At 48.7% G+C, this 24181-nt stretch overlaps 1 protein-coding gene across 1 annotated transcript in view; it reads left to right on the top strand.

Annotated features, from left to right (window-relative positions):
• The window catches only part of col9a1b (collagen, type IX, alpha 1b), a 200552-nt gene that overhangs the window by 23711 nt on the left and 152660 nt on the right, over nucleotides 1-24181 (top strand). Inside the window, 1 exon segment of the mRNA XM_041187359.1 lies at nucleotides 22964-23360. Coding sequence (XP_041043293.1) covers nucleotides 22964-23360 — 397 coding nt within the window.

The raw sequence follows: 24181 nt of genomic DNA, 5'->3' as shown, positions 1-24181 counted from the left end.
TAAGAAGCAGGGTGGATAAAGGGGAACCAGTAGATGTAACGTATTTGGATTTCCAAAAGGCATTTCGTAAGGTGATACTTGGAAGGTTACTGCACAAGATAAAAGCATATGGTGTTGGGGATGATATATTAGCATGGATAGAGGATTGGCTAGCTAACAGGAAACAGAGCCAGGATAATTGGGTCATTTTCAGGTTGGCCAACTGTAACTAGTGCAGTGCCACAGGGATCAGTGCTGGGGCCTTAACTGATCCACATTGATGACTTGAATGAAGGGACTGACTGTATTGTAGCCAAATTTACTGACAATATGAAGATAGGTAGGAAAACAAGATGTGAGGCAGATACAAAGTGTCTGCAAAAGGATATAGATGGGTGAGGTGAGTGGGCAAAAAAATTGCAGATGGAGTATAATGTAGGAAAATGTGAGGTTGTGCGTTTTGGCAGGAGGAATAGAAATGTTGAATATTTAAATGGAGAGAGATTGCAGAATGCTGCAGTACCGAGGGATCTGGGTGTCCTTGTACATGAACCACAAAAAGTCAACATGCAGATACAACAAGAAAGAGGCAGTTCAGAGAAGATTCATTAGGCTCATTAGGCTGGGATGAAGGGAGTGTCTTAGGAAAGTTGAACAGGTTGGGCCTATACTCATTGCTGTTTAGAAGAATGACAGGTGATCTTATTGAAACATAAGATTCTGAGAAGCCTTCACAGGGTAAATGCTGAGAGGATGTTTCCTACTGGTGGGGGAATCTAGAACTAGGGGACAAATTTTAAAAATTAGGGGTTTTCCATTTAAGATGGAGATGAGGAGAAATATCTTCTCTGAGGGTCATTAATCTTTGGAATTCCACCCCCCCAACCGGTGCGCAGTGGAGGGTGTACCATTGAAGATATTCAAGGATGGGTTCGACAGGTTTTTGATTGACAAGGGAGTCAAGAGTTAAGGGGGCAGATAGGAAAGTGGAGTTAAGGCCGCATCTGATCAGCCATGATCTTATTGATTGGCGGAGCAGGCTTGAGGGGCCGAATGGCCTACTCCTATTTCTTATTTTCTTATGTTAACTGTCGATCTGTCGATTCTAAAGCTACACTGAGATCAGGGTAGATAACAAGATGCCAGGGTCTGCAATCTGAACAGAGCAATGCGAGTAAAGACCTTCCCCACAATACTTAACAAGGAGATTCCTCAGTCATAGTTGCAGTTACTGCGATCCCCTCTGTTTTTGTACAAGGTCACTATATTTGCATTACACACATCTTGAGGCACAAATCATTCCTTCCATCAGAGACACAATAGTTCACGGAGATGCTGCAGCAATGCTGGTTTTCCACTTCTGAGGATTTCAGGTGGAATGCCATCATTTCCTGGGGTTTTACTACTGGCAAGACAGTCAATACTGGTTGGTCAATACTGGACAGCCTTGCTGAGCTCTACTGTGGTGGGCTTGCTGTCCAGCTCCTCCATGACAGGAAAGGCTGGAATGGTTCCAAGAGCCTCTTCAGTGACAACATTCTCCATTGCGCAGAATTTGAGATAGTGCTTTACCCACCTTCCCACCTGCTTGCTAGGTTCAGTGATAATCATCCCCGTCTTTGTTTTCAAGGGAGCTGATTTGGTTGCTGCTGGGCCTGTTGCTTTCTTGATTCTTTCATACATACCTCTGCATCCCCAGATTGTATACTGTTTCAGAGTTTCAACCAGTATTGGCTGGCCCAGTGCCAAGCTCTCTGCTGAGACTTGATTTTGGCAGCTATGAGAGCAAAGAGATTGTGTTTGCTGGGTGCTTGTAGTTCAAGAGGATTCTCCTCTTGGTTGCAGTAACTAGCTCCATTTCAGTTCAATAAGCCTCAAACTAGTCAGCATTCCTCTGATCTCTTTCCCCTTACGCTGTGAGTGCAGAGACTCTGGTCTTGGGCGTTGCTGTCTGGAAGAGCCTGAAAGACCAGAGGAGGTAGGGGACACCCAGAAATGCCACACTGCCAACCCCCCCAAACCTTTTCTGCCCAAGTCCCAAGCAGGATAACTTGCTGGGCTTCCTACCAGTCCTTGACCTCCTCCCACCGACCTTAAAATTGCAGCTGGGCAGGTAACAGCCATTAATTGGCCACTTAAGGGCCTTAACTGGGGCAAAGGCAAGTGGGTTCCTCTAGGCCTCGCTCAACCCCTGTAAAATTTCAGACAGATCGGATTTGGGTGGATAGGTGGCAGGAAGGCCAGCGGAGAATATTGCAGGTCCCTCCACTTGCAAACTCATTGGCGGTGGCCTATAAAATTCTAGCCCTGGTTTTATAAATCCTGCCAATTGTCTATGATAATTGACTAGTGGCTGCATCAAAATTACAGAGTGCTTTTGAAGTTCTGGGAGAGATAAAATGTAGAGCTGGTATCTCTGATGGAACTTTCAGCAAACCTTCAGACCTTGGCTGCTGTTGCATCTCCGGATCCAGAGGAAGGCCTGATGCGCGTACATGAGTGGCACTCACCTGGAAATTTCTGAGGACAGGTATATATTGCCCGGACACTTCCATAGATTCCTCCGACACTGAGCCCACTGTTGGAGACTTGGTTTAGATACCCCGAACTTACATAGAAATTTACTCCATGATACTCATACTTTTTAATCACAGGTGTAGGAGCTGGGATGAAAGAGATTAGCAACAGAAGCTGAATTGGCAAAGCCTCAAGATGTATTCAAAAGTAAACTTAGTAAACAATTAACACCCACCCCATTCCCCAACTCCTCTGTACCTGCCCATCCACTCCTCCCATTATCCATTTTAAAAGCATAATTCACAAGTCCTATTATAAAAGCTGCAACACATTCAAGAATTTATAAGTCCCCCAAATAAACAACATGACCTCAGAACTGCTATTCTCAGCACCTATGGGTGTGGCCTCGGCATTTCTGCGCCTCACCACTAGCCCGCATGATTCCCTTTGTGAATGCCTATGCCCTTCAATTGGGCCCAGAACTTCTGATCGACTAAAGTGTTACCTACTTATCTTTCTACAATTTTTGGGCCCCATCTTCCAATGGGGGATCCTTCCAAACTCAGGCATTGCAGCTATCCTCACAGGGAGCAGTGGAGAGAATTGCTTTGGAAGCCATTCCCCCTTTCTATGGCACTAGCTGCTGTATTCTGGTAAGTAGAGAATTTAAACATCCCAAAGCCACTTTGAGAAGCTACGGGGAGCAGGTAAGTGTATGAGGTAAGTGGGTGAGTGGGTAGGATGATAGGTGGGTGGGTGAGGGGATGGGATGGTAGGTGGGGGATGGAGTGCAGTGACAGGTAGGTTGGTGGGGAGCAGGTGGGTGGCTGAGGGGTTGGGGTGGCTGGTGGATGAATGAGGGGGTAAGGTGATTGGGTGGGTCAGGGGATAGGGTGGGTCAGGGGGTTAGGGCAGTCAAAGAGATCAGGTGGGGTGGTTGGGTCAGGGGTAGTTGGGAGGTGGGGGTCAAGTAGTTGGGGAGATTGGGACAGTCAGGTTGGGGGATAGTCGGATTGGGGTGGTAGCTGTGGGGTAGTCGGGGTGTCAGGGGGTTAATGTGTCAGAGAGATTTTCTGGGGGTTGGGGGGCTGTTGGGTTGGGGGGTATTAGTTGGGAGGGCGTGTCAGTAGTATAGTTACCAGGAGCTGGAACTGGTTTTAATCCTTCTAACTTTGCTTGGCTAACTATTCAGGTAACTGAGTCAGAACCATCTGAAGTCTCTGACTCTGAGTTGGAGATTTTTTCAGAGGGTTCTGGAGTCCAAACTTCCCAGACAATTCCCTCGTAGTCAGTACATTGGGACTTCCGAGAGGTCCACTAGCACATCTTGTGGGGGTATCTCTGGAGTACGATTATCTAGAAGTCGGAAGTTATGGGCTGAAGCCCCTAAAGTTCCAGTGTAAAAAGGCTGCAGTTTTAATGGTGCTCAGCAGTGAGTGCCATGGCCTCACTATTGACTGGTGGGACCTGAGCCATAATTTCTCATTGATTGATGCAGGTGAATGTTAAAGTCAGTAGATCCAATTCTCACCATTCAATGATTCAGTTTCAAAGTAAAGAAGTTTAATACTGTGCTGCTTAATTAAATGTTGTGTCACAGTAAAGATATTTATGTAAATATTAGAATGCTCTCACTTGTGATCTCTTCTAGTTGTTATAGTCTTGTTTATTATCATATAACTAAATTTTCCTTTGTACCTCTCCCCCTCCCTTCTCAAGTTGCATTGACAGGTAAACTGGCAACATTTTACTTGGAATTTGAGAACTTTATTGACTTGCCTTCTGGATAAGGATGCAATGCTTTGGAAGAATACTTTTAATAGAATATTCTTCAATATCTTTATAATTAGAAGTTGTGCACCTAGCACATCTCTGTAACTTTACGCTGTTCAACAGTGTCACATGTCCAAGCCTCACATATCCCTCCAGCAAGAAAATTATGACATGTTCACAGTTACTGATCAAATATCCAATTAACTAAATGTGAATAATTGAAAAATACCAAAAAATAGTCTTGAGGAAAAAGCAGAAGAAATCAGATCCCTCAATGACTATTCAAAACCATTCATACACCAGCCAAATGCCACAAGATATTCAAATAAATTCCTTGCCATTGCCATGTTCATTCTTCAATCAGGTCAACAAATACAATGAAAAATTCTATTTATAAGAAGAAGACATAAAACTAACATACTTGTAAAACAAACACTAAAGTCGTCCACAAATTTGGTGCATTACATCTGACTGTAGCTGTGCTGCTGAATCTATTCACACAACCCTTCAAAAACATGTGAAGTTATTGTGGATGCCTTCTGAGAGAGAGAGAATATATCAGCAGGTGAGTCACGGAGTAAACAGGTGCTACCTCTCCCTGGAGGAGACAGACATGGCTGACCGTGGCTGAGGAAGCCTTAGGATCAAGAACTTTGGGCCCAGTTTTTAAAAGGTCCACAATTTTGGAGGAGGCAGTGGAGATAGTCTGCTGTATCAGCTGTGACTCAGTGGGTTGCACTCTTACCTTCGAGGCTGAAGATTGTGGATTCAGGACCCACTTCTGTGATTTGGGCACAGCAATGTCTAAGCTGACACTCCCGTGCACTTCTGAGGTATGCTCTCTTTTGGATGAGACATTAAATTGAGGCCTTGTTTGTTGAGTCAGGTGGATGTAAAAGATCCCATGACACTATTTTAAAGAAGAGCAGGGGAGATTTTTCTGGTGTCCTGGCCAGCCAGTATCGCAAAAATGGGTTATCTGACCATTATCACATTGCTGTTTGTGCTTGTTATGCGCAAATAGGCTGCCACATTTCCTACATTACAACAGTGACTACACTTTAAAAGTAATTCATGATTGTGAGAGGTGCTATATAAATGCAAATGGTGCAGGTAGTAAATAATTTAGAGAAGTCCAAATGTCATCTAGGTGATATTGTGCAGGAGATATAACAAGATTGATAAAACTTTCCTGATGATTATTGCAGTCGAGGAGATCAATGAAGCCTCCCGGAAGGCATCAGAAAGGAACTTTGGAGAGGCAATGATGACTCCTTCAATAGATGCACAAAAAAGTACTCTCCTCAAAGCTTTGGATATATAATTGGGAGGATCTAGACTGCTGTAGCACAGAGTATTAACTTGACTGATCCTGTGCTTGGTATTTCTGGACTGCAACAAGTAATCAGGGATGCTGTTGCTTCCTGCAGCAGTGACAATATGTGTGCATTGAAATCAGAGCAGGAAGGAACTTCTGTTTTGGACCAGTAGACATCAGATATGTAAATGACATGACATTGGAGAGGCAGTGGTGTAGTGGTATTGTCACTGGACTAGCATTCCAGAGACCCAGGATAATGCTCTGGGGACCTGGGTTAAAATCCCACCACAGCAGATGGTGGAATTTGAATTCAATAAAAACCTGGAATTAAAAGTCTAATAATGACGATGAAACCATTGTCGATTGTTGTAAAAACCTATCTGGTTAATTAGTGCTCTTTAGGGAAGGAAACCTGCAATCCTTACCTGGTCTGGCCTACATGTGACACCAGATTAACAGAAATGTTGTTGACTCTTAAATCCCTTCTGAAATGGCCTAGCAAGTCTCTCCATTGTGTCAAACCGCTATGAATTCTGTAATGAATGAAGCCGGACAGACCACCCGGCATCAACCTAGGCACCAGAAATGACAGTGGCAAACCTAGCCCTGCCAACCCAGCAAAGTCCTCCTTACTAACATCTAGGGGCCTGTGTCAAAATTGGGAGAGCTGTCTCTCAGACTAGTGAAGCAACAGCCTGACATAGCCATCCTCATGGAATCATGGGTGGTGTGCGCGGAAAATATGGCGTGATCTGCTTCATGAAGGCGTGAAGGCAGGTCGCAAGTGTCGGCCCAGCCTGCCAACGGTGGGCTATGTTTCCCGCCATCGGTTGACAGTCCGAAACCACTTTACTGGACTGCGGAGCAGTCGGACTGCACATGTAGTACAATCTCCTCGCCAATTCTGGCCATGTAGCAGCCACTGCTGGACGTGTTCACAGCTTCTTGCAATCTCAGCTGATGTCCTGGTTTGGACCAGTGTCCCCCATGTCACAGGTTGACAGGGTAGCCATGCAGCGCAGTCTTCTCTGGCCATCCGAGGGGTAACCAGCACTCTCCGGGAAGCATTAAGGGACAGACAAACATGGCCAGGAAAGGTGCTACGTACAGCTCTCTCTCTTTCATGTTGCAGGAAGACCACACCAGGATCATGGAGCCTGGTGAACTAGCTGTATGCCTGAAGGCCTACAGAGAGTGAAGAAGACAGAGGAGAGAGCGACTGAGGCTCCTGGCTGTGCAAAGGCAAGAGTAGCAACCTCAGGAAGAAGGGGCAGCAGAGGCTCCCACACAAGCTGCCATGGCTGGTAGGTGCCTAGCAACACCCAGGGTCTACAGACGCTGCCAGCTATTCCTGTAGATGACCGAGAACCAGTGTCACCGACAACTGCACATGTCTAGGGACCTGGTCGCTCACATCTGCCACTTACTGCAGGACTTGGCGCCAAGGGGACATGGAGGGCATCCACTGCCAGTGGCTGTGAAAGTGACCATGGCCTCAATTTCTATGTCAGTGGCTCCTTTCAGGCTCCACAGGTGACCTCCGTGGGATCTCACAATCGGCCACCACAACTGCATCCATGAGGTCATGGATGCCTTCAGGGAGAGGAGCTGGCTGAGGAGGAGATGGAGGAGCCGCATGTCTCCTCCGATGAGGAAGACGCCAATGGGGATGAGGGTGAGGGGGTCCTTGGTGGTGTCAGTGACAGGGATGAGTCTAGATGAGGCAGGCGCGCCCGGGAGGCCCTCATAGCTGCCAGATTTGTGGAAGATGATGACGACATCTATGGTGTCCCCATAGATCTTCATATTGCAGTTGAGAATGTTGGATTCCAGTCCGGCTTATGGCAGCATCAATACCTGTGAGAATGCTCCTGTCATGAGACGCAGTGCAGGCCCTAATAGTAGCTCAATCACAAGAGGATGATGACAACGTGCAGTGAGGACACTCCATAAATCTTCACAAAGCCTCTGAGAATGTCTGACTCCTTTCTGGCCGACGGCAGCTTGCTTGCGCTCCATGAACAGATCCATCTCATAAAGACACAGCCATGAATCTTTAGATGCATCTGATGCTGTGCCGCCTTCAGCACTTCAGCCCTTCAGGTGCTGGTGCACAGCATCACTGGTCACAGATGCTGGTGTGATGGAGCCCAGCCCCACCTTAAATGTGCTAAGAGCACACAGAGAGAATGAAAGAACTCTGTGGTGCCTGCCCACTACATTCTGGTAGCAATGACTAGCACCACAGAGGTGCAGGCCAAAGTAATGTTTCCAGGGAGTGTGAGGCTGGACCGTCACTTTGGTCTGAAGACTGCACAGAGCACAGGGAAGAGGCCCTGGACTGAGACACCTGCCTTTATCTTGTGCAGAAAGGTTTCACATCTGAGTGACAAGAACAAAGCTCATCAGAACAAGGAGTCATAGGCAGGGAGACATTTTTGAGAGTTTATTGACAACAGTGAACAGTATGTACAAGTGAGTTACACCCATGCCCAGGCTGTGCTTCCTACTTGATCTCAGTTGCAGCTCATTACTGCTGAGCTGTGAGCTGTTGCTGTGGTTGTGCTTGGTGCTGGCTGTGGCTTTTCCTGCTGCTGTGGGATTTCCAGTGGTTGTTCCTGCTGCTGTTTTCCTTGGCTGTTCCTATTATTGTGTTGCTGCCTTCCCTCAAGCCTTCTTCCATCCTCTGTGTTGCTGGGGACCTAGACCCTGCAGGGCTTGAGGCCTGAGGCCTGGAGGAGAGGGAGGGAGAGAGAGAGAGGAGGTGCTGCTGCTGCCGAACAGGGAGGCCAGGAGGCAAGGACTGTTTGGTTTAACATCTGAGATGGGTATCTGGACTTTTGTTTGGTGGGGTTTGAAGACAGCCATGTGTTTTGTAGGGGGAGGAGAGAAGACCACTGCAGCGACTTGGGGGAGAAGGGGTGTGTGTATGTGTTGGTTAACATCTTTCCACCCCAACTCCCCCCACCACCCCTCCTCACTCTGACAGTGTCTGAGTCCTGGTAGCTGGTGCTGCCTGGTGAAGAGGGACCAGGCTGACTCCTGTGTGCCAGCCAGTACCGGTTACCTGGTGAAGACACCCCCTCCCCCTACAGGAAGAACAGCGAGGCCTCCACCCACACTCCAGTCCACCGAGCGACACCCAGCTACACCTTACCCTCTACCTCCTGTGTCTCCCTGTCCTTTACTCCCTCCTCTCCTCTCCTCTCTGTTTTTATGTCATCCCTGAGGGGGAGGTTGTGCGATCTCTTTCTCCCCCTCTCCCTGGGTGTTGCATATAGAGCTCGGGGTGGGAGTGGCTCAGCCCCTATGGCTGTGACAGGGTTGCCTGGAGCAGGGCCTTCCCATGCGAATGTGGAAGCGGGGCTGTCGCCGGGGGCGGTGCTGTTGCCGGGGGCGGTGCTGTCATTGGGGGCGGTGCTGTCATTGGGGGCGGTGCTGTGGCCGGGGGCGGTGCTGTCATTGGGGGCGGGGCTGTAGCTGGGGGCGGGGCTGTATCTGGGGGCGGGCCTGTCGCCGGGGGCAGGGCCCCTTAGAAAACTTATGCGGGAGCAGCTGCTCCTGCGGCCCCGTCACCCTTCAACCTCCTCACAAAGGCCCTGGGTTGAAGAGCTACATCCACCCCAAAATGACCATCAAGGCGTGTGTCAGGGCTATGGCTGGGGTCGTCGGTCCCTCAGCTGTAGTTGCCACCTCAAAAATGTACGGCAAAGCCGTCATTTTCTCAAGGTCTGAGCGGGCGGTGCACTGGGCCCTAGAAAAGGGGCTCGCTGTGGGCGGGACCTTTCTGGACCTTTAGAGGCCACCCCAGAGGATCATCATTTCCAATGTCCCGCCCTTTGTCCCCAGTGAGCTCCTCCTCCCCCACCTCCATCAACTGGGGGAGGTTGGGTCAGGGGTTGCACTGATCCTACTCGGCTTCAAGGACGCGGCCCTCCGCCACGTGGACACCTCCTGGCACCAGGTTTTCATCCACCTGGCCTGGGAGCAGTGCGTGGAGGGGGCTTTAATGTAGAACACGAGGGGTCTGCCCTACAGGGCCTTCTGGACTGTATATAGTGCGCAGTGCCATGCCTGCAAGGAGGGGGGGCATGTGAGGAACAACTACCCTGACTCCAAGGCCACCAGCACCATCCAGGTGGCCGCGACTGGCACTGCCATTCCTCCCCCCGCCACCAGTCCATCTCCCTCCCCTGCAAGGGGTGGTGCCACTGGCAACCACTGTCACCTCGGCTGCCGGTGAGGCGGTGTGGGGGGGAGCCCCTGCACCATAAGAAGGTGCGGAGGAAGACCCGTCACCTGGGGGCGGCCCCCTGAGACTCCCCAGACCCCCCAAGACCACCAAACAATTCCCCCTGAAGATACTGGCTCGAGGGAAACAAAAACATCCGGCCCCGGCGATGTGTCCGTGCTGGTTCCCGGGTCCGGTGGGGGTGAGGCGCGCGACCCTGAGCCGGTGGTCCTATTAAAGAGGGTGGACCTGCCAAAGCCCCAGACGGTGGAGTGTCCGGGAGGGCTGGACGAGGTGGCGGGGGCCTTGGAGATGAAGGTCTCCCTAGCCGCCAGCCTACCCCAGAAGAGACGCCAGCCCTCAGAGGGGGAGGACATTGCGACTCATAAGGTTGGATGTATCCCCTCCCCTGGTGAAGGGGTGGTGGCATCTCTGCCCCATAAGTCCTCGCTCTGCTCTCTTGGGAGGGCCCAAACCCCGATTCCCTTGCTGCAGTCCTGAGCAGGGTCCCTCTGGGGTTGGTGAGGGTATCACCCTTGCGATGGTGCCCCACCTTGCACCCCTGAAGTGCCATCTGGCCCACCAGGGGACCGCAGCAGTCCATTCATGGCCACGATCGCTGGGTCATCGGGCAGTGCTGATGAGGAAGGCCTCCTGGCTCCTTCAGTGCCGGGTGCCTCTGTGCTAGATCTGGAACTTTTTCCAGACTCACTGGGACTTAGAGTTGTTGTCAAGTGAGGCGTTGGATCCCCTGGTGCCCCCCACCAATTCTCCCCTATCCCTTTACCGGAACTCCAGGATTTTTTAGCGAGTAACCGCAGTTGCCGAGACAGGGTCCAGTCAGCCCTGGACCAGGTGCATTCATTTCCTCTTGTGTTCTGGTCTGTCCGCGAGGCCCTAAACACCCCAGGACTGGACCAGAACGCTAAGAGAAGGGTCCACATGTTTCTTGCTGGGCTCCTGAAGGAGAGGAAGGATTAAAATAGTCCTCTCCTTACACTAGGCATGATGATGGTCGCACATGCTCCTGACAATGAAGACTACCATAGCCAGCCTCAACATCCACGGCAGCAGGGACACACAGCGCAGATTCCAGAACTTTTCGGTCCTCAGGGACGGGAAGTATGCGGTGTGCTTCCTGCAGGAAATCCATACCATTCCGGGAAACGAAGCTACGTGGCTCCTGGAGTGGCGAGGGGACATCTACATGTGTCACCCAGCCTCCAATTCTGGTGGGGTGGCTGTCTTGTTGGTCCCACATTTTCAGCCAGAGATCCTGGGGGGTCAAGGGGCCTGTGCCAGGCTGGTTGCTGCACGTTACTGTGCGCTTAGAGGATGCGGCGCTTCACTTTGTGAATCTGTACGCTCCCCTGGGCGCGCAGCGGCAAACGAGCTTCTTTGAAGAAGTGTCCACGCAGCTGGGCTCCATTGACGCGGGAGGGTATATCATCCTTGGGGGGGATTTCAACTGTACCCTCGAGACCAGGGACCGTCACAATATCCAGCACCGCATGCTAGGTGTGAGTAAGTTGCGGGACCTGGTTGGGTCCTTCAACTTGGTGGACGTCTGGCAACATTTCCATCCTGACTCCAGCGTTTTCACTTTTTCGTGTCACCTGGAGTAAGAGCGTCCAGACTTGACCGCCTTTACGCTTCTAAGGCGCAAGTGTCCTGCATTCCGTCTGCTTCTGTGCGGTGGGTGCTGTGCACAGTCCACTATCTGGTGTGGCTGGAACTCGTTCTGTGCTAGGACGGGGTCTGTGTACTGGCATTTTAACAAGCTGCTGCTGGAGGATGAGCAGTTCCTGGACTCGTTTCGTCGTTTCTGGGCTGGCAGGAGAAGGAAGCGGGGAAGCTTCCCCTCCTTGAAGCTATGGTGGGACGCAGGCAAGGCTCACGTCCGCATCTTCCATCAGGAGTACGCGAAGAGGTTGACAAAGAGGCGGAAATCCAGGGTCAAGGAGTTGGAGAAGGAGGTGCTCGACCTGGAGGCACGTCTCCGTCAGCCTGACACAGACCCGGCCCTGCGGTCAGTGTACAATGAGAAGAAGGGTGCGCTGCAGGACCTGCAACTCGTGGGGTCCTGGGGCACGTTCGTGAGGTTGTGGATCCGGTTCCTCAAGGACCTGGACCGTGGCTCCCCCTTCTTTTACTCACTGGAAAAAAAGCACAGGGTCCGTCAGCAGCTCCTTACGCTGCTGGCCGACGACGGATCCCTTGTCTTGGATCCGGAGGGCATCAGGGCCATTGCCTGAGACTATTACACTGCCCTGTTCTCTCCAGATCCGTCCAGCGAGGATGCTTGCTGGGTTTTGTGGGAGGACCTGCTGCAGATCGGCCCGGAGGGCGCCGGAAAGCTTGACGCCCCTATAAGTCTGGGGGAGCTGACCGGTCCCCTCGACAGCTTCTCCAGGGCAAATCCCCGGGGCTGGACGGGCTGGCCATGGAGTTCTTAAGGGCCTTCTGGGACCTCCTGGGGAACCACTACACGGGGGGGTCCTGGGGGAGAGTATCACAACTGGGGAGATGCTCCTCTTGTGGCGCAGGGCGGTCATTACCCTGCTGCCTAAGAAGGGGGATCTCCGCCCTGTTAAAAACTGGTGCCCGGTCTCCCTCCTCAGCATGGATTACAAGATCTTTGCCAGGGCCATGTCTTCTTGCCTTGGCACAGCGCTGGACCACATGATCCACCCTGACTAGCCCTGACTAGTCCTATACCATCCTGGGCCGCACTATCTTTGAAAACATTCATCTGGTCCAAGATGTCATCTACTTTTCCCAGAGGACTGGCCTGTCGAGCGCCTTCCTGTCTCTTGACCAGGAGAAGGCATTCGACAGGGTGGATCACAAATATTTATTTGGGAATCTGCGTGCATTCAGGTTCAGGATGCATTTTGTCGCTCGGATCCGACTTCTGTACACTGCCGCAGAGAGCCTATTTAAGGTTAACGGGTCCCTGATGGCGCCCCTTTGCTTTGGGAGAGGTGTGCGTCAGGGCTGCCCCCTGTCTGGCCAATTGTATTCTATCTGAGCGGAGCCTTTCCTGTGCCTCTTGTGGAGGAGGTTGTCAGGATTGGTTCTGCGCAGGTCAGGCATCGGGGTGGTCCTTTCGGCTTACGCCGCTGACGTGCTTCTCATGTTCACCAACCCGGCTGACCTGCGGAGGACGTGCAAGTCCAGGAGGTCTAATCTGCCGCGTCTTCTGCCAGGATCAACTGGGGCAACTGGTCGGTCAGTGGCAGATGGATCCCCTAACCGAGGAGCTCAGGCCTTTCACCTGGAGCAGGACCAGCCTCCTCTACCTGGGGGTCCATCTCTGCCCTGCTAAGGAATCCTGGCCGGTGAACCGGCAGGAGCTGGAGACCAAAGTCACCACTCGCCTGCGGCGTTGGACAGAACTGCTCCAAGTGCTGTCTTACCGGGGTCGAGAGCTGGTCATAAACCAGCTGATTGCCGCCATGTTGTGGTGCCAGCTGGTCACTTTGACTGCCTCCCCCGGAATTTGTCACAAAAATCCAGAGAATGCTTGTCGATTTCTTCTGGGACAAAAGGCTGCACTGGGTCGCTGCTGAGGATCTGAGTCTCCCGCTTAGGGAGTGTGGTCAGGCAAAGGTGTGTCAGGTGGCAACTTACCGCCTTCGGGCCCTGCAGCGATACCTTTACGACGAGCCCCTTCCGTGATGGTGTGCCCTGGTGACGTATTTCTTCTGCCAGGTGCACGGCCTGAATTGGCTTTGTGACTCCTTGCAGGCATTGCCCAACTTTTGTCAGGACCTGATTAAAGTCTGGAACATGATCACCTCACGATGCAGCCCTCCCCCATCAGGAGTAGTGATTATCGTTAGAGAACCGCCGCACAGGAATCTGCCCCTCTGCCCTTTTCAGTGGCTGGCGGAGAGGAGAGCTGTGGCTGCCAGGGTGACCAGGATTGCGGATGTGCTGGGTGGCGGAGGAGTGGGCTGGATGCTACCACAGGGGTTGGTGCATCACGGGTTCTTGGATGTCCAGCATGTGGCCAATGTCATTCAGGACCTTTGGACGGTAGTTCTCAGTCTCATTGTCATACTGGGTCTTGATATGGTGCAGGTGCGCGGTGGTCTTCCGTCTGAGTCCCAGTTCGGATGGAACTCCACACTGGCCCCTTGGGAGCCAGTGCCCCTCAACCTGAGTCACCTCGTTGAAATGCCCTCGGCACGGAGGGGTTTTCTGTATGGGCTGCTGCACCCCCTTCACTTCATTGCCCTAACTCGCCACCCGGACAAGCCCTGATGTGCCTTGTTGCCGTCCAGTGGCGGAGATCCCCATTGGGGGGCCCTCCACGGGGGTGTCCTCCCACTTTCCATCGGGGACCTGGAGTGGAGGGTGTTGCATGCAGCTGTATGGCAGACCGTAGGATGTGTCGGTTCACGGACTCCCAAGATACCTGCATCTTTTGCGGCCTTGTGGAGTCCGTGGACCATGTTTGTGTTAATTGTTGTAGGCTGCACTCCCTCTTTAGTTTCTTGAAAAACATTTTACTGTTGTTTAGTTTGCACTTCAGCCCCATGCTCCTGATCTATGGGCACCCGGTGTGGAGGTGGGGCCGGGAGGGAGGAGGACCTCCTTGTGAATCTGCTCCTGGGCTTGGCCAAGTTGGCCATTAACAGGTACAGGCAACAGGCAACCGAGGGGGTTGTCCGACCCGACTGTCTGCCCCTCTTCCGTGGTTGCGTTCATGGCTGGGTGTCCCTGGAGAGGGAGCAGGCAGTGTCTGCCAGCACCATTGAGACTTTTTGTGCTTGGTGGGCACCGCAGGGACTGGGGTGTTTTATTGATCCCCTTAACCACATTTTGATTTAATATTTGTAAGTTTCCTTTAAATTTTGTCTTTTGTTTTTGCAGTTTCCCTTTAAGGGGCTGCTTTTTTGTCCCTGATTTTGTTAATTTAGTTTAATTGCTTTGACTCAAAAGAGCTACTTTTACCCAACTTTCCTAACCCTGCTTTTGGGGTCCTGCTGTATGGCAGTGGCACCTTCCTTGGCCTGTGAAGCTGGAGCTGCGGAAGATGGGATTCAGATAGGTTGGTCACTCCCATAGTCACCTGGGTGGATGGCTCCAATGTGTGCACCTACTGATCCCCCCTATGGGTGCCTGAGGGCCCCTGGCTGACTCCGTGAGTGAAAAGGTAGCTGGAGTGAGATCAAATTGCCCTGCACCCCTCCCACGTATACACTGCTGGAGACCACCTATGGCATCAGTGATGGAGTTAAGCATGCGCAGCAGTGCAGGAGTGACATCCTGGACCAAGGTCTCCATGGTTGCTGCCATCTTGCCAGTGTTGACCTCAGTGCATTGCAATGTCGGCACTATCACCTCAGCCTGAAGGTGGACAGAATCCTCCATCATGCCTTGCAATCTGAGGAGTGCAGTGGACATCCCTTCCTGATGGTCCTGAGTTTGCCTTTGCAGCCCCAGCAACTATGACATAACCGGGTCCAGAGGCTCATCACCTGACTCAGACTCAGCAACATTCTGGCCTCCCGCAATTCTCCAAGTGCTGGAAAGTCCCTGCCGCCACCTGCTGTGGATCAGAAAGTGCGATGTGCTCACCAGATTGTGATCTTGAGGTTACTCTAAAGCGAGGTGTGCGTCTCTGCACTGGTGGAGGGTGTGGGTGAGCGCTGTGATGGGACTTCAGGGAGCGTGCCTTCAGTTTCCTCTTCAGAGGTTTCTTCCGAGCTTGATTGGAGGTCCTGGGACATGTACTCTGTCGGCTGTTTGGCAGATGTGCCTGCAAAAGCAAGGGGAGATAATCAGTGCATTGCAATGGCCTGTGAAACAGGACACATTACTCGCAGCATGGTTATCTGATGGATGTTGCATTGCTGGATCCTCATTTGGTAGATCAGCACCGACCTCACCGTCAGCACAGGGCCGATCCTGGTCATCGCCGGCCAGTCTGATGGCTCTGTTTTCGAATTCTGTCAGAACTTTGATCTCCAGCATCCCTCCACCTGTCTGTGACCTTTCCCTCCTGTTGTGAGCCAGTTTGTCCTGCATGGATAGAGATGGGGAGAGTTTATCAGGACACCTGCTGAGCCAGATGATAAGTGTGGGTGGTGAGTGGTCCCATGGATGGAATGAGGACAATGATGATGTGTGTGAAAGAATGAATGGTGATGTCCCTTGAGTGAGGGCCTTGTGGATGTGTGATGGGTTTGTGAGTGTGTGAGTTGGGAATGATGAAAGGAGTAACTTATCCTGGTGGAAGGCAGGAGATCATTTATCCTCTTGTGGCACTTGGTAGCTGTCCTCCTCTTCAGGGCATTTGCACTGACCAGGGCTGCCAACACCTCCCAAGCTAGGTTGGTGGCTTTGTTGCCCATCCTGCGTCCAGAGTGGGGGTAGAGCACATCCCGACCGGCCTCCATAGCATCCATTGTTGAAGTGGGGGGGGCTGCAGTCTTTTTTCCTTTGCAGCCATGTCTCCCAGGCAGTGGTGATGAGCTGGTGGCGATGAGCACTTTGCTGGGGGCTGCCTTTTAAAGATGGTAGCCGGAGTGATGCAATAGTGGGCGATGGCGGGTGGGCAAATGAGAGCCCGCTCGCCATGGAAATGGCAGGTTTTGCAGGCTCAGGATGATACAGCGTGAAAACCTGCCATTTTCGTCAACAGTTAGGACTCTGTTTTACCCTCCCACTGATGAATCCGTGCTCCTCCATGTTGAACACCACTTGGGGAAGTACTGAAGGTGGCAAGGACCACCCAAGTGGAATTTACTCTGGGTGGGGGACTTCAGTGTCCATCACCAAGAGTTGCTTGATAGCACCACTACTGACCGAGCTGGCCGAGCCCTAAAGGACATAGCTGCTAGACTATGTCTGTGGCAGGTGGTGAGTAACTCACCTCCTGACTCCCCAAAGCCTGTCCACCATCTACAAGGCACAAGTCAGGAGTGTGATGCAATACTTCCCACTTGCCTGGATGTGTGAGGCTCCTGCAACACTCAAGAAGCCTGACAACATTCGCCTGACAACATTCAGAACAAAGCAGCCTGCTTGATTGGCACCACATCCACAAACATACACTCCCTCCACCACCGACGCACAGTGGCAGCAGTGTGTACCATCCACAAGATGCACTGCAGGAATTCACCAAGGCTCCTTAGGTAGCACCTTCCAAACCCATGGCCGCCACCACCTAGAAGAACAAGGGAAGCAGACACATGGGAACATTTCCACCTGGAAGTTCCCTTCCAAGTCACTCACCATCCTGACTTGGAAATATCTTGCAGTTCCTTCACTGCTGCTGGGTCAAATCCTGGAACTCCCTCCCTAACAGCACTGTGGTTGTACTTACACCACATGGACTGCAGTGGTTCAAGAAGGCAGCTCACCACCACCTTCTTAAGGGCAATTAGGGATGGGCAGTAAATGCTGGCCCAGCCAGCGACACCCACATCCCATGAATGAATAAAAAGTAACTGTGTAAGCACGTCTGAGAAGGACATCAGCCACATTGAGAGGAGTGCCACCTCAGTCCTTAAAGACTCCATCAGCACTGCCCTAACCACAATCTCTATAATCTTCCAGAACTGAGGTGGCACCATGTAGTAGTATCACGTTAGGATCTTACTCTTCTACTTTAGTGCTTGGAAATCCTCATCCTTTTTGTAATAGCCAAATTATTAATGTTGAGCAAATGGGTATTATCATTCCAAAAATCCTCAGCTGGGCAATATTGTAGGATTTCCCTTGAGCTGTCCAAGAAATGGAAACAGGACTTGAGATTTCCAATGTTCTGTTTCACTATGAGCCCAGGAACTCGTTAAGCTAATTGTCAGCCTCTGTCCTTGAGTGATGGGAAGAAGCCTTCAGGCCAGGCTACAGTACAGTCTGTGGTACACCCTGAGCAGTGTAGCTATCCTAGATTGCCTGAGAATAAACACATCATGGCTACTTGAAGGCCAAATTGACATACAGAACAAAGTGTTTGGCATTAGGTACTATCTGAACATTCAGGCAGTGAAACCACTTCCTGTTGATGATAGTTGCTGGGGCTGTGAGACATCACTATCACAGCCTCATGGCATTCATCAACCCTGCACTTGTGGACATTCAGAAGTTAATGGCTGGTTATTCTTTGGTCTTAAGTTGATGTAGTGATAAAACTGATGTAACGCCAGAAAATTCACAATCACCGTTGATTTAATAGAGATGGGTGGGGTGGATGATGATCAATTTTACAGAGTTTTGGGGAGGGTTTGGAGAGGTCAGGTGTTATGACCGAAACAGTTGGTAAAGCGGAGTTATTTTAAAAGTCCTAGAGGGAAACTTTAAACAACTGTCATAACCTATAATATTAAGTGTTATGTTTGAGATGCGACTCAAAACTCAGGAATCAGACCACCAGTTCTCAAGGTTTTACATTAAACTAAATGAAACATTTTATTAATTTACACAGGTTAAAATATATTTACACATGGCTACAAATTACTGCTATCATATCTTTTAATAATTTTCCAAACTAATCTCCATTAAGGCAACAGCAACCCATAGTCTTAACCAAACACCAGGCAAATGATTTTCACCTTACAAATTCAAAATGAGGTTCTTTTCACTGTGGAGCCAGTTGGAGGCTTGCTGCTGCCTTTTGATCTTACATTGCTTCAGCCTGCACACCTGAAAACTACTGAAGTTATACCTACCAGTCCCATTGAATGTTAATTCTCATTGTATCAACAACCTCTTTGAACTTCACCTTTTAACAATGAAACCCCTTTCACTATACCAATATTATTAGTAATATAAACATATTGCTTGGTAGCTGCTAGAAAGGCATCAATTTTCACCCCACTTCTTGAATACTCTGTTCAAAAAATGCATTTGCACACTATTTCTCTCACATATCAAAATTAGTACATATCAAAACACCCAGACTAGCTGGTTTTAATCCAATTAAGATTTACCTGCAGATTAAACCTCTATTTTTAAAGAAAAATATTTTCCAAAATATATTCATTAATAGCTTCTTGACATCAGGCTAAAGTTTCAGGAAATTGCTGTTCCCTGTGAGTAATGGCGGAACTCACTAATGCCATAATTTCCAGGGACTTTACAAACCCTAAGCCACCAAAGCTTCATTCAAATAGAGTGAGTTTCCAGCAAATTTCGGACTAATTTTAGTCCTGTTAAAGACTACAGGGCAATAAACTGTTGACCAGAAGGCATTAGAAATCCCCAATTTTAATTGCTCCACCACTGGTGGCCAAGCCTTCAGCCGTTTAATCGCTAACAATTCCCTTGCTAAACCTCTCTCCTTCTCTCTCTCTCTCGCTCTCTCTCGTGATCTGGGTATCACTGGCAAGCCCAGCATTTGTTGCCCATCTGATCGGTTTAGAGTCAACCACTTTGCTGTGGTCTGGAGTCACATGTAGGTCAGACAGGAGACGGATGGCAAGTCCTGAAAGTACATTAGTGAACCAGATGGGCTTTTGCAACAATCAGCGATAATTGTCATGGTCACCATTACTGAGACTAGCTTTATATTATAGAGTTATTAATTGAATTTAAGTTCTATCAGCTGCCGTTGTGGGATTTGAACTCAAGTCCACAATGCATTACCTTGGGCCTCGGGATTACTGGTCCACTATACCATCATCTGCCCCTGTTATAAGATGCACCTTAAGACCTTGTCCTTTGATTAACTTTTTGGTCACCCGCCTTAATATCTCCTTACGTGGCTCGGTGTCAAATTTTGTTTGAGAATCACTTCTGTGAAGTGCCTTGGGACATTGTACTGTGTTAAAGGCACTAAATAAATGCAAGGCATTATTCTGGGAGTGAAAGGGCAGCATGCCAACCCACTACAAACACTCAATCACTGCAAAACATGTTTCAGGTAAGATGGTACCTGAAAGAGAGCAGCAGGACTGCCGGATTATTGCTCTGTCAAATCTTAACTCAATACATTTGGTTTAAACTTGTGTCATAAATATTCAGAGAAAACTTATATCCCTTATATACAGTCTGTTTCCAATGGAGCGACAGTGCTTCTGGATAGGTCAATTTTGTAAAAACCTGTAACCAATCAATAAATCACTTCAAAACTAATTTGGGAAATTGTTCAATGACATACTTATGCAGGTGAATTATCTGTTTGTGCAGATCTGTCATGGTGCTTCTGCCACTGGGAGTGCACTGAAAATTTACCTTATGGGGTGAATGCTTATTGTTGCATCAGTATTAGTGAATAAGATAGCTTTAATCTGCATCATGAAGTTAAAGTGCATCACTGGGAATATCGTGGTAGGTTTTTGTAAAAGTGCATCATTGGGAATGTCTGGGTAGGTTTTTGTGTCACTGGGAATGACCTGGTAGGTTTTTGTTAAAGTGCGTCACTAGGAATGTCAGGGTAGGTTTTTGTTAAAACATGTTACTGGGAATGTCTGGGTAGGTTTTTGTGTCACTGCGAATGTCCGGGTAGGGTTTTGTTAAAGTGCATCACTGCGAATGTCCAGGTAGGTTTTAATTAAAGTGCATCACTATGAATGTCCGGGTAGGTTTTTGTTAAAATCTGTCACTGGGAATGTCCTGGTAGGTTTTTGTTAAAGTGTGTCACTGGGATTGTCCGGATAGGTTTTTGTGTCACTGGGAATGTCCTGGTAGGTTTTTGTTAAAGTGTGTCACTGGGATTGTCTGGATAGGTTTTTGTGTCACTGGAAATGTCCTGGTAGGTTTTTGTTAAAGTGTGTCACTGGGATTGTCCAGGTAGGTTTTTGTGTCACTGGGAATGTCCAGTTTGTTTTTGTTAAAGTGAATCACTGGGGATGTCCGGGTAGATTTTTGATAAAGTGTGTCACTGGGAATGTCGGGGTAGTTTTTGTGTCACTGGGAATGTCCGGGTAGGTTTTTGTTAAAGTGTGTCACTGGGATTGTCCGGATAGGTTTTTGTGTCACTGGGAATGTCCTGGTAGGTTTTTGTTAAAGTGTGTCACTGGGATTGTCCGGATAGGTTTTTGTGTCACTGGAAATGTCCTGGTAGGTTTTTGTTAAAGTGTGTCACTGGGATTGTCCGGGTAGGTTTTTGTGTCACTGGGAATGTCCAGTTTGTTTTTGTTAAAGTGAATCACTGGGAATGTCCGGGTAGATTTTTGATAAAGTGTGTCACTGGGAATGTCGGGGTAGTTTTTGTGTCACTGGGAATGTCCGGGTAGGTTTTTGTTAAAGTGTGTCACTGGGAATGTCCGGGTTACTTTTGGTGTCACTGGGAATGTCCGGGTAGGTTTTTGTTAAAGTGCATCACTGGGAATGTCCGGGTAGGTTTTTGTGTCACTGCGAATGTCTGGGTAGGTTTTTGTTAAAGTGTGTCACAGGGAATGTCCGGGTAACTTTTTGTGTCACTGGGAATGTCCGGGTAGGTTTTTGTGTCACTGCGAATGTCTGGGTAGGATTTTGTTAAAGTGTGTCACAGGGAATGTCCGGGTAACTTTTTGTGTCACTGGGAATGTCCGGGTAGGTTTTTGTGTCACTGGGAATGTCCGGGTAGGTTCTTGTTAAAGTGTGTCACTGGGAATGTCCAGGTAACATTTTGTGTCACTCGGAATATCCGGGTAGGTTTTTGTTAAAATGTGTCACTGGGAATGTCTGGGTAGGTTTGTGTGTCACTGCGAATGTCCAGGTAGGTTTTTGTTAAAGTGTGTCACTGGGAATGTTCGGGTAAGTTTTTGTGTCACTGGGAATGTCCGGGTAGGTTTTGTTAAAGTGCGTCACTGGGAATGGCCGGGTAGGTTTTTGTGTCACTGTGAATGTCCAGGTAGGTTTTTGTTAAAGTGCACCCCTGGGAATATCCTGGTAGATTTTTGTTAAAATGCGTCACTGGGAATGTCCGGGTAGGTTTTTGTGTCACTGGGAATGGCCGGGTAGGTTTTTGTTAAAATGTGTCACTGGAAATTTCCGGGTAGGTTTTTGCGTCACTGGGAATGTCTGGGTAGGTTTTTGTTAGAGTGTGTCACTGGGAATGTCTGCTTTTTTGTTGAATAAGTTGAACAGAAACCCAGTGTATGCAAATGTTTGTAGTTTACACACTGGTTGTGGTAGCAGTCAGGAGAATATTCGCAAAGGAGCTCTCAACGTATCTCGACATCTGGAGTACTGTGTGCAGTTCTGGCTGCCACACTATAGGAAGGATGTGTTTGTACTGGAGAAAATGCAGAGGAGATTCACCAGGATGTTGCCTGGACTGAAGCATTTCAGCTACAAAGAGGGACTAGATAGGCTGGGTTTATTTTCCTTAGAACAGAGAAATCTGAGGGGGGATTTGATTGATGTGTACAAAATTATGAGGGGCATAGATAAGGTAGATAGGAAGAAATGTTTCCCTTTAGTGGAGGGGTCAATAACTAGGGGGCATAAATTTAAGGTAAGGGTTGGGAGGTTTAGAGGGGCTTTGAGGAACATTTTTCACCCAGAGGGTGGGGGGGATCTGGAACTCAATGCCTGAAAGGGTGGTAGAGGCGGGAACCCTCACAACATTTAAGTATTTAGATGAACACTTGAAACACCATAGCATACAAGGCTATGGGCCAAGTGCTGGAAAATAGGATTAGAATAGATGACCCTTGCGGACATGATGGGCCAAGGAGCCTCTTTCTGTGCTGTAAAACTCTATGACCCTATGACTACTGAGGCTTAATAATAAAAATAAATCACTAGTATTGACAAGCTTAAGTGAGAAACCTAAGCCCATGGTACAAGACACCATCACAGTGTAAGAAAGGACAGAAAGCATTGTTTCACTGTCAGTGAACTCAGACTTCCAAAATCTGGAGATAGTCGAAGACAGGTGGAATAAGAGACATGAAGAGATCTACAGTTTTTGTATTTCTAGGAAAGCATACCCTAGACTTGGAGGAAGTACAATGTTTTTGATTCCAACAGTGGGAGTTGGAGAGAGGAGGAAAAACAAATGGGATAGCATACACAATAGAATTATAGTTAAAGGAGCAGGAGGTATAATAATTTCATTGAAAATCAAGAAAGGTTGTGATTGTGAGAGAGCTAAGAGATGAGGGAAGGATCTCCCATCCTCTTGTATTCTGAATATTTGCTAGAATATAATAAATTGTTTGAGGTAAATTCGATATTGTTCTTTTTCCCAACAGCACTGCATTTCCAAATGGATTTCCGCTTGAATATTCTTTTGTCACCACATTTCGAATGGCTGGCAGTATTATTGATAAAAACTGGAACATCTGGCAAATAAAGGATCCTCTTGGCAATGAGCAAGTTGGTGTGCGAATAAATGGTGAAACCAAGTCGGTGGAGTTTTATGTGCTTGGGCTGGAAGGTAGACTTCAAACCATTACTTTTTCACCAATAGCCAACCTGTTTGACTCTGAATGGCATAAGATTTTAATCAGTGTGGAAACGGACACCATCATTCTTTTTATTGACTGCAAGAGGATGCAAATACAACCAGTCAAGGCCAAAGGGATTATCAATACCAGAGGAGGTACATTTATAGGGAAATCTAATGATGTTTCTAGGATGCCAGTGCCGGTAAGCACTCTGATTGCTACTTGTTCTCTGTCATTGGTTTCTTTATAAAGCAACACAGTATTGACTAATGAACTTTTCCTTGACTTAAAGCTTAAGGAAAAGACTTTACTGCATTAAAAAACAAACATGTGAACCCAAGGTAGACTGTCTGCTCAGAGATAGAAAATGCACTACATTGTGAAGAAAGTGTTTTAGGGAGCCACTTTCTTCCAATGAAGCATTTATGAAAATGGGTTGTTATATCACAGGCTGCGATATATCTGAATTATATTGGCAGTTTCACAGACATGTCAGACATCATGCAGATATCAAGATTGGTGCAATTTGGTGTGAGATTTGATTAAAACAAAGTTTGAAGGGGAATAAGCGGTCCAGAGATCAGTTGCACTAACTGCTTTCACATAAAATTACCACTCATCCAATTTGACCAATAGTTTATTTTTATGAAATGGCTGCCCACTTATTAATAGACAGTAAATATCCAGTCTATCATGAAACGAATAAATGGGGATTCTGCCAGTATAAGCTAACGTGCAGAGGTAAAGTGAAAGAATTGCCCTTAAGAAAGGGAGTTCTGTCCTTCTCTATTCTCCTGCCCTGAAAGGACTGCCTTATGTTGGACACAATTCCCCAAGTGCTGGAAACTCTCTGGTAACTTGCCCCTTTGGTCATCATTCAGGTGATAAATAGCTGAATGCATGAAGGGGGCAGTGTGGTGTCACGGGCAAAATTTATGTGTTCCTTTTTCAGTATTTGTTTGAGACTCAGGACTCCCTGGAGCTCAAAATGCTAAAGTCCCATGGTTTGCAGCAGCTATTTTA

The sequence above is a fragment of the Carcharodon carcharias genome, chromosome 5 (assembly GCF_017639515.1).
Source record: "Carcharodon carcharias isolate sCarCar2 chromosome 5, sCarCar2.pri, whole genome shotgun sequence".
Classification (NCBI taxonomy): Eukaryota; Metazoa; Chordata; class Chondrichthyes; order Lamniformes; family Lamnidae; genus Carcharodon; species Carcharodon carcharias.
The sequence above is the reverse complement of the archived record's forward strand: the minus strand, read 5'-3'. Positions and strand labels throughout refer to the sequence as shown.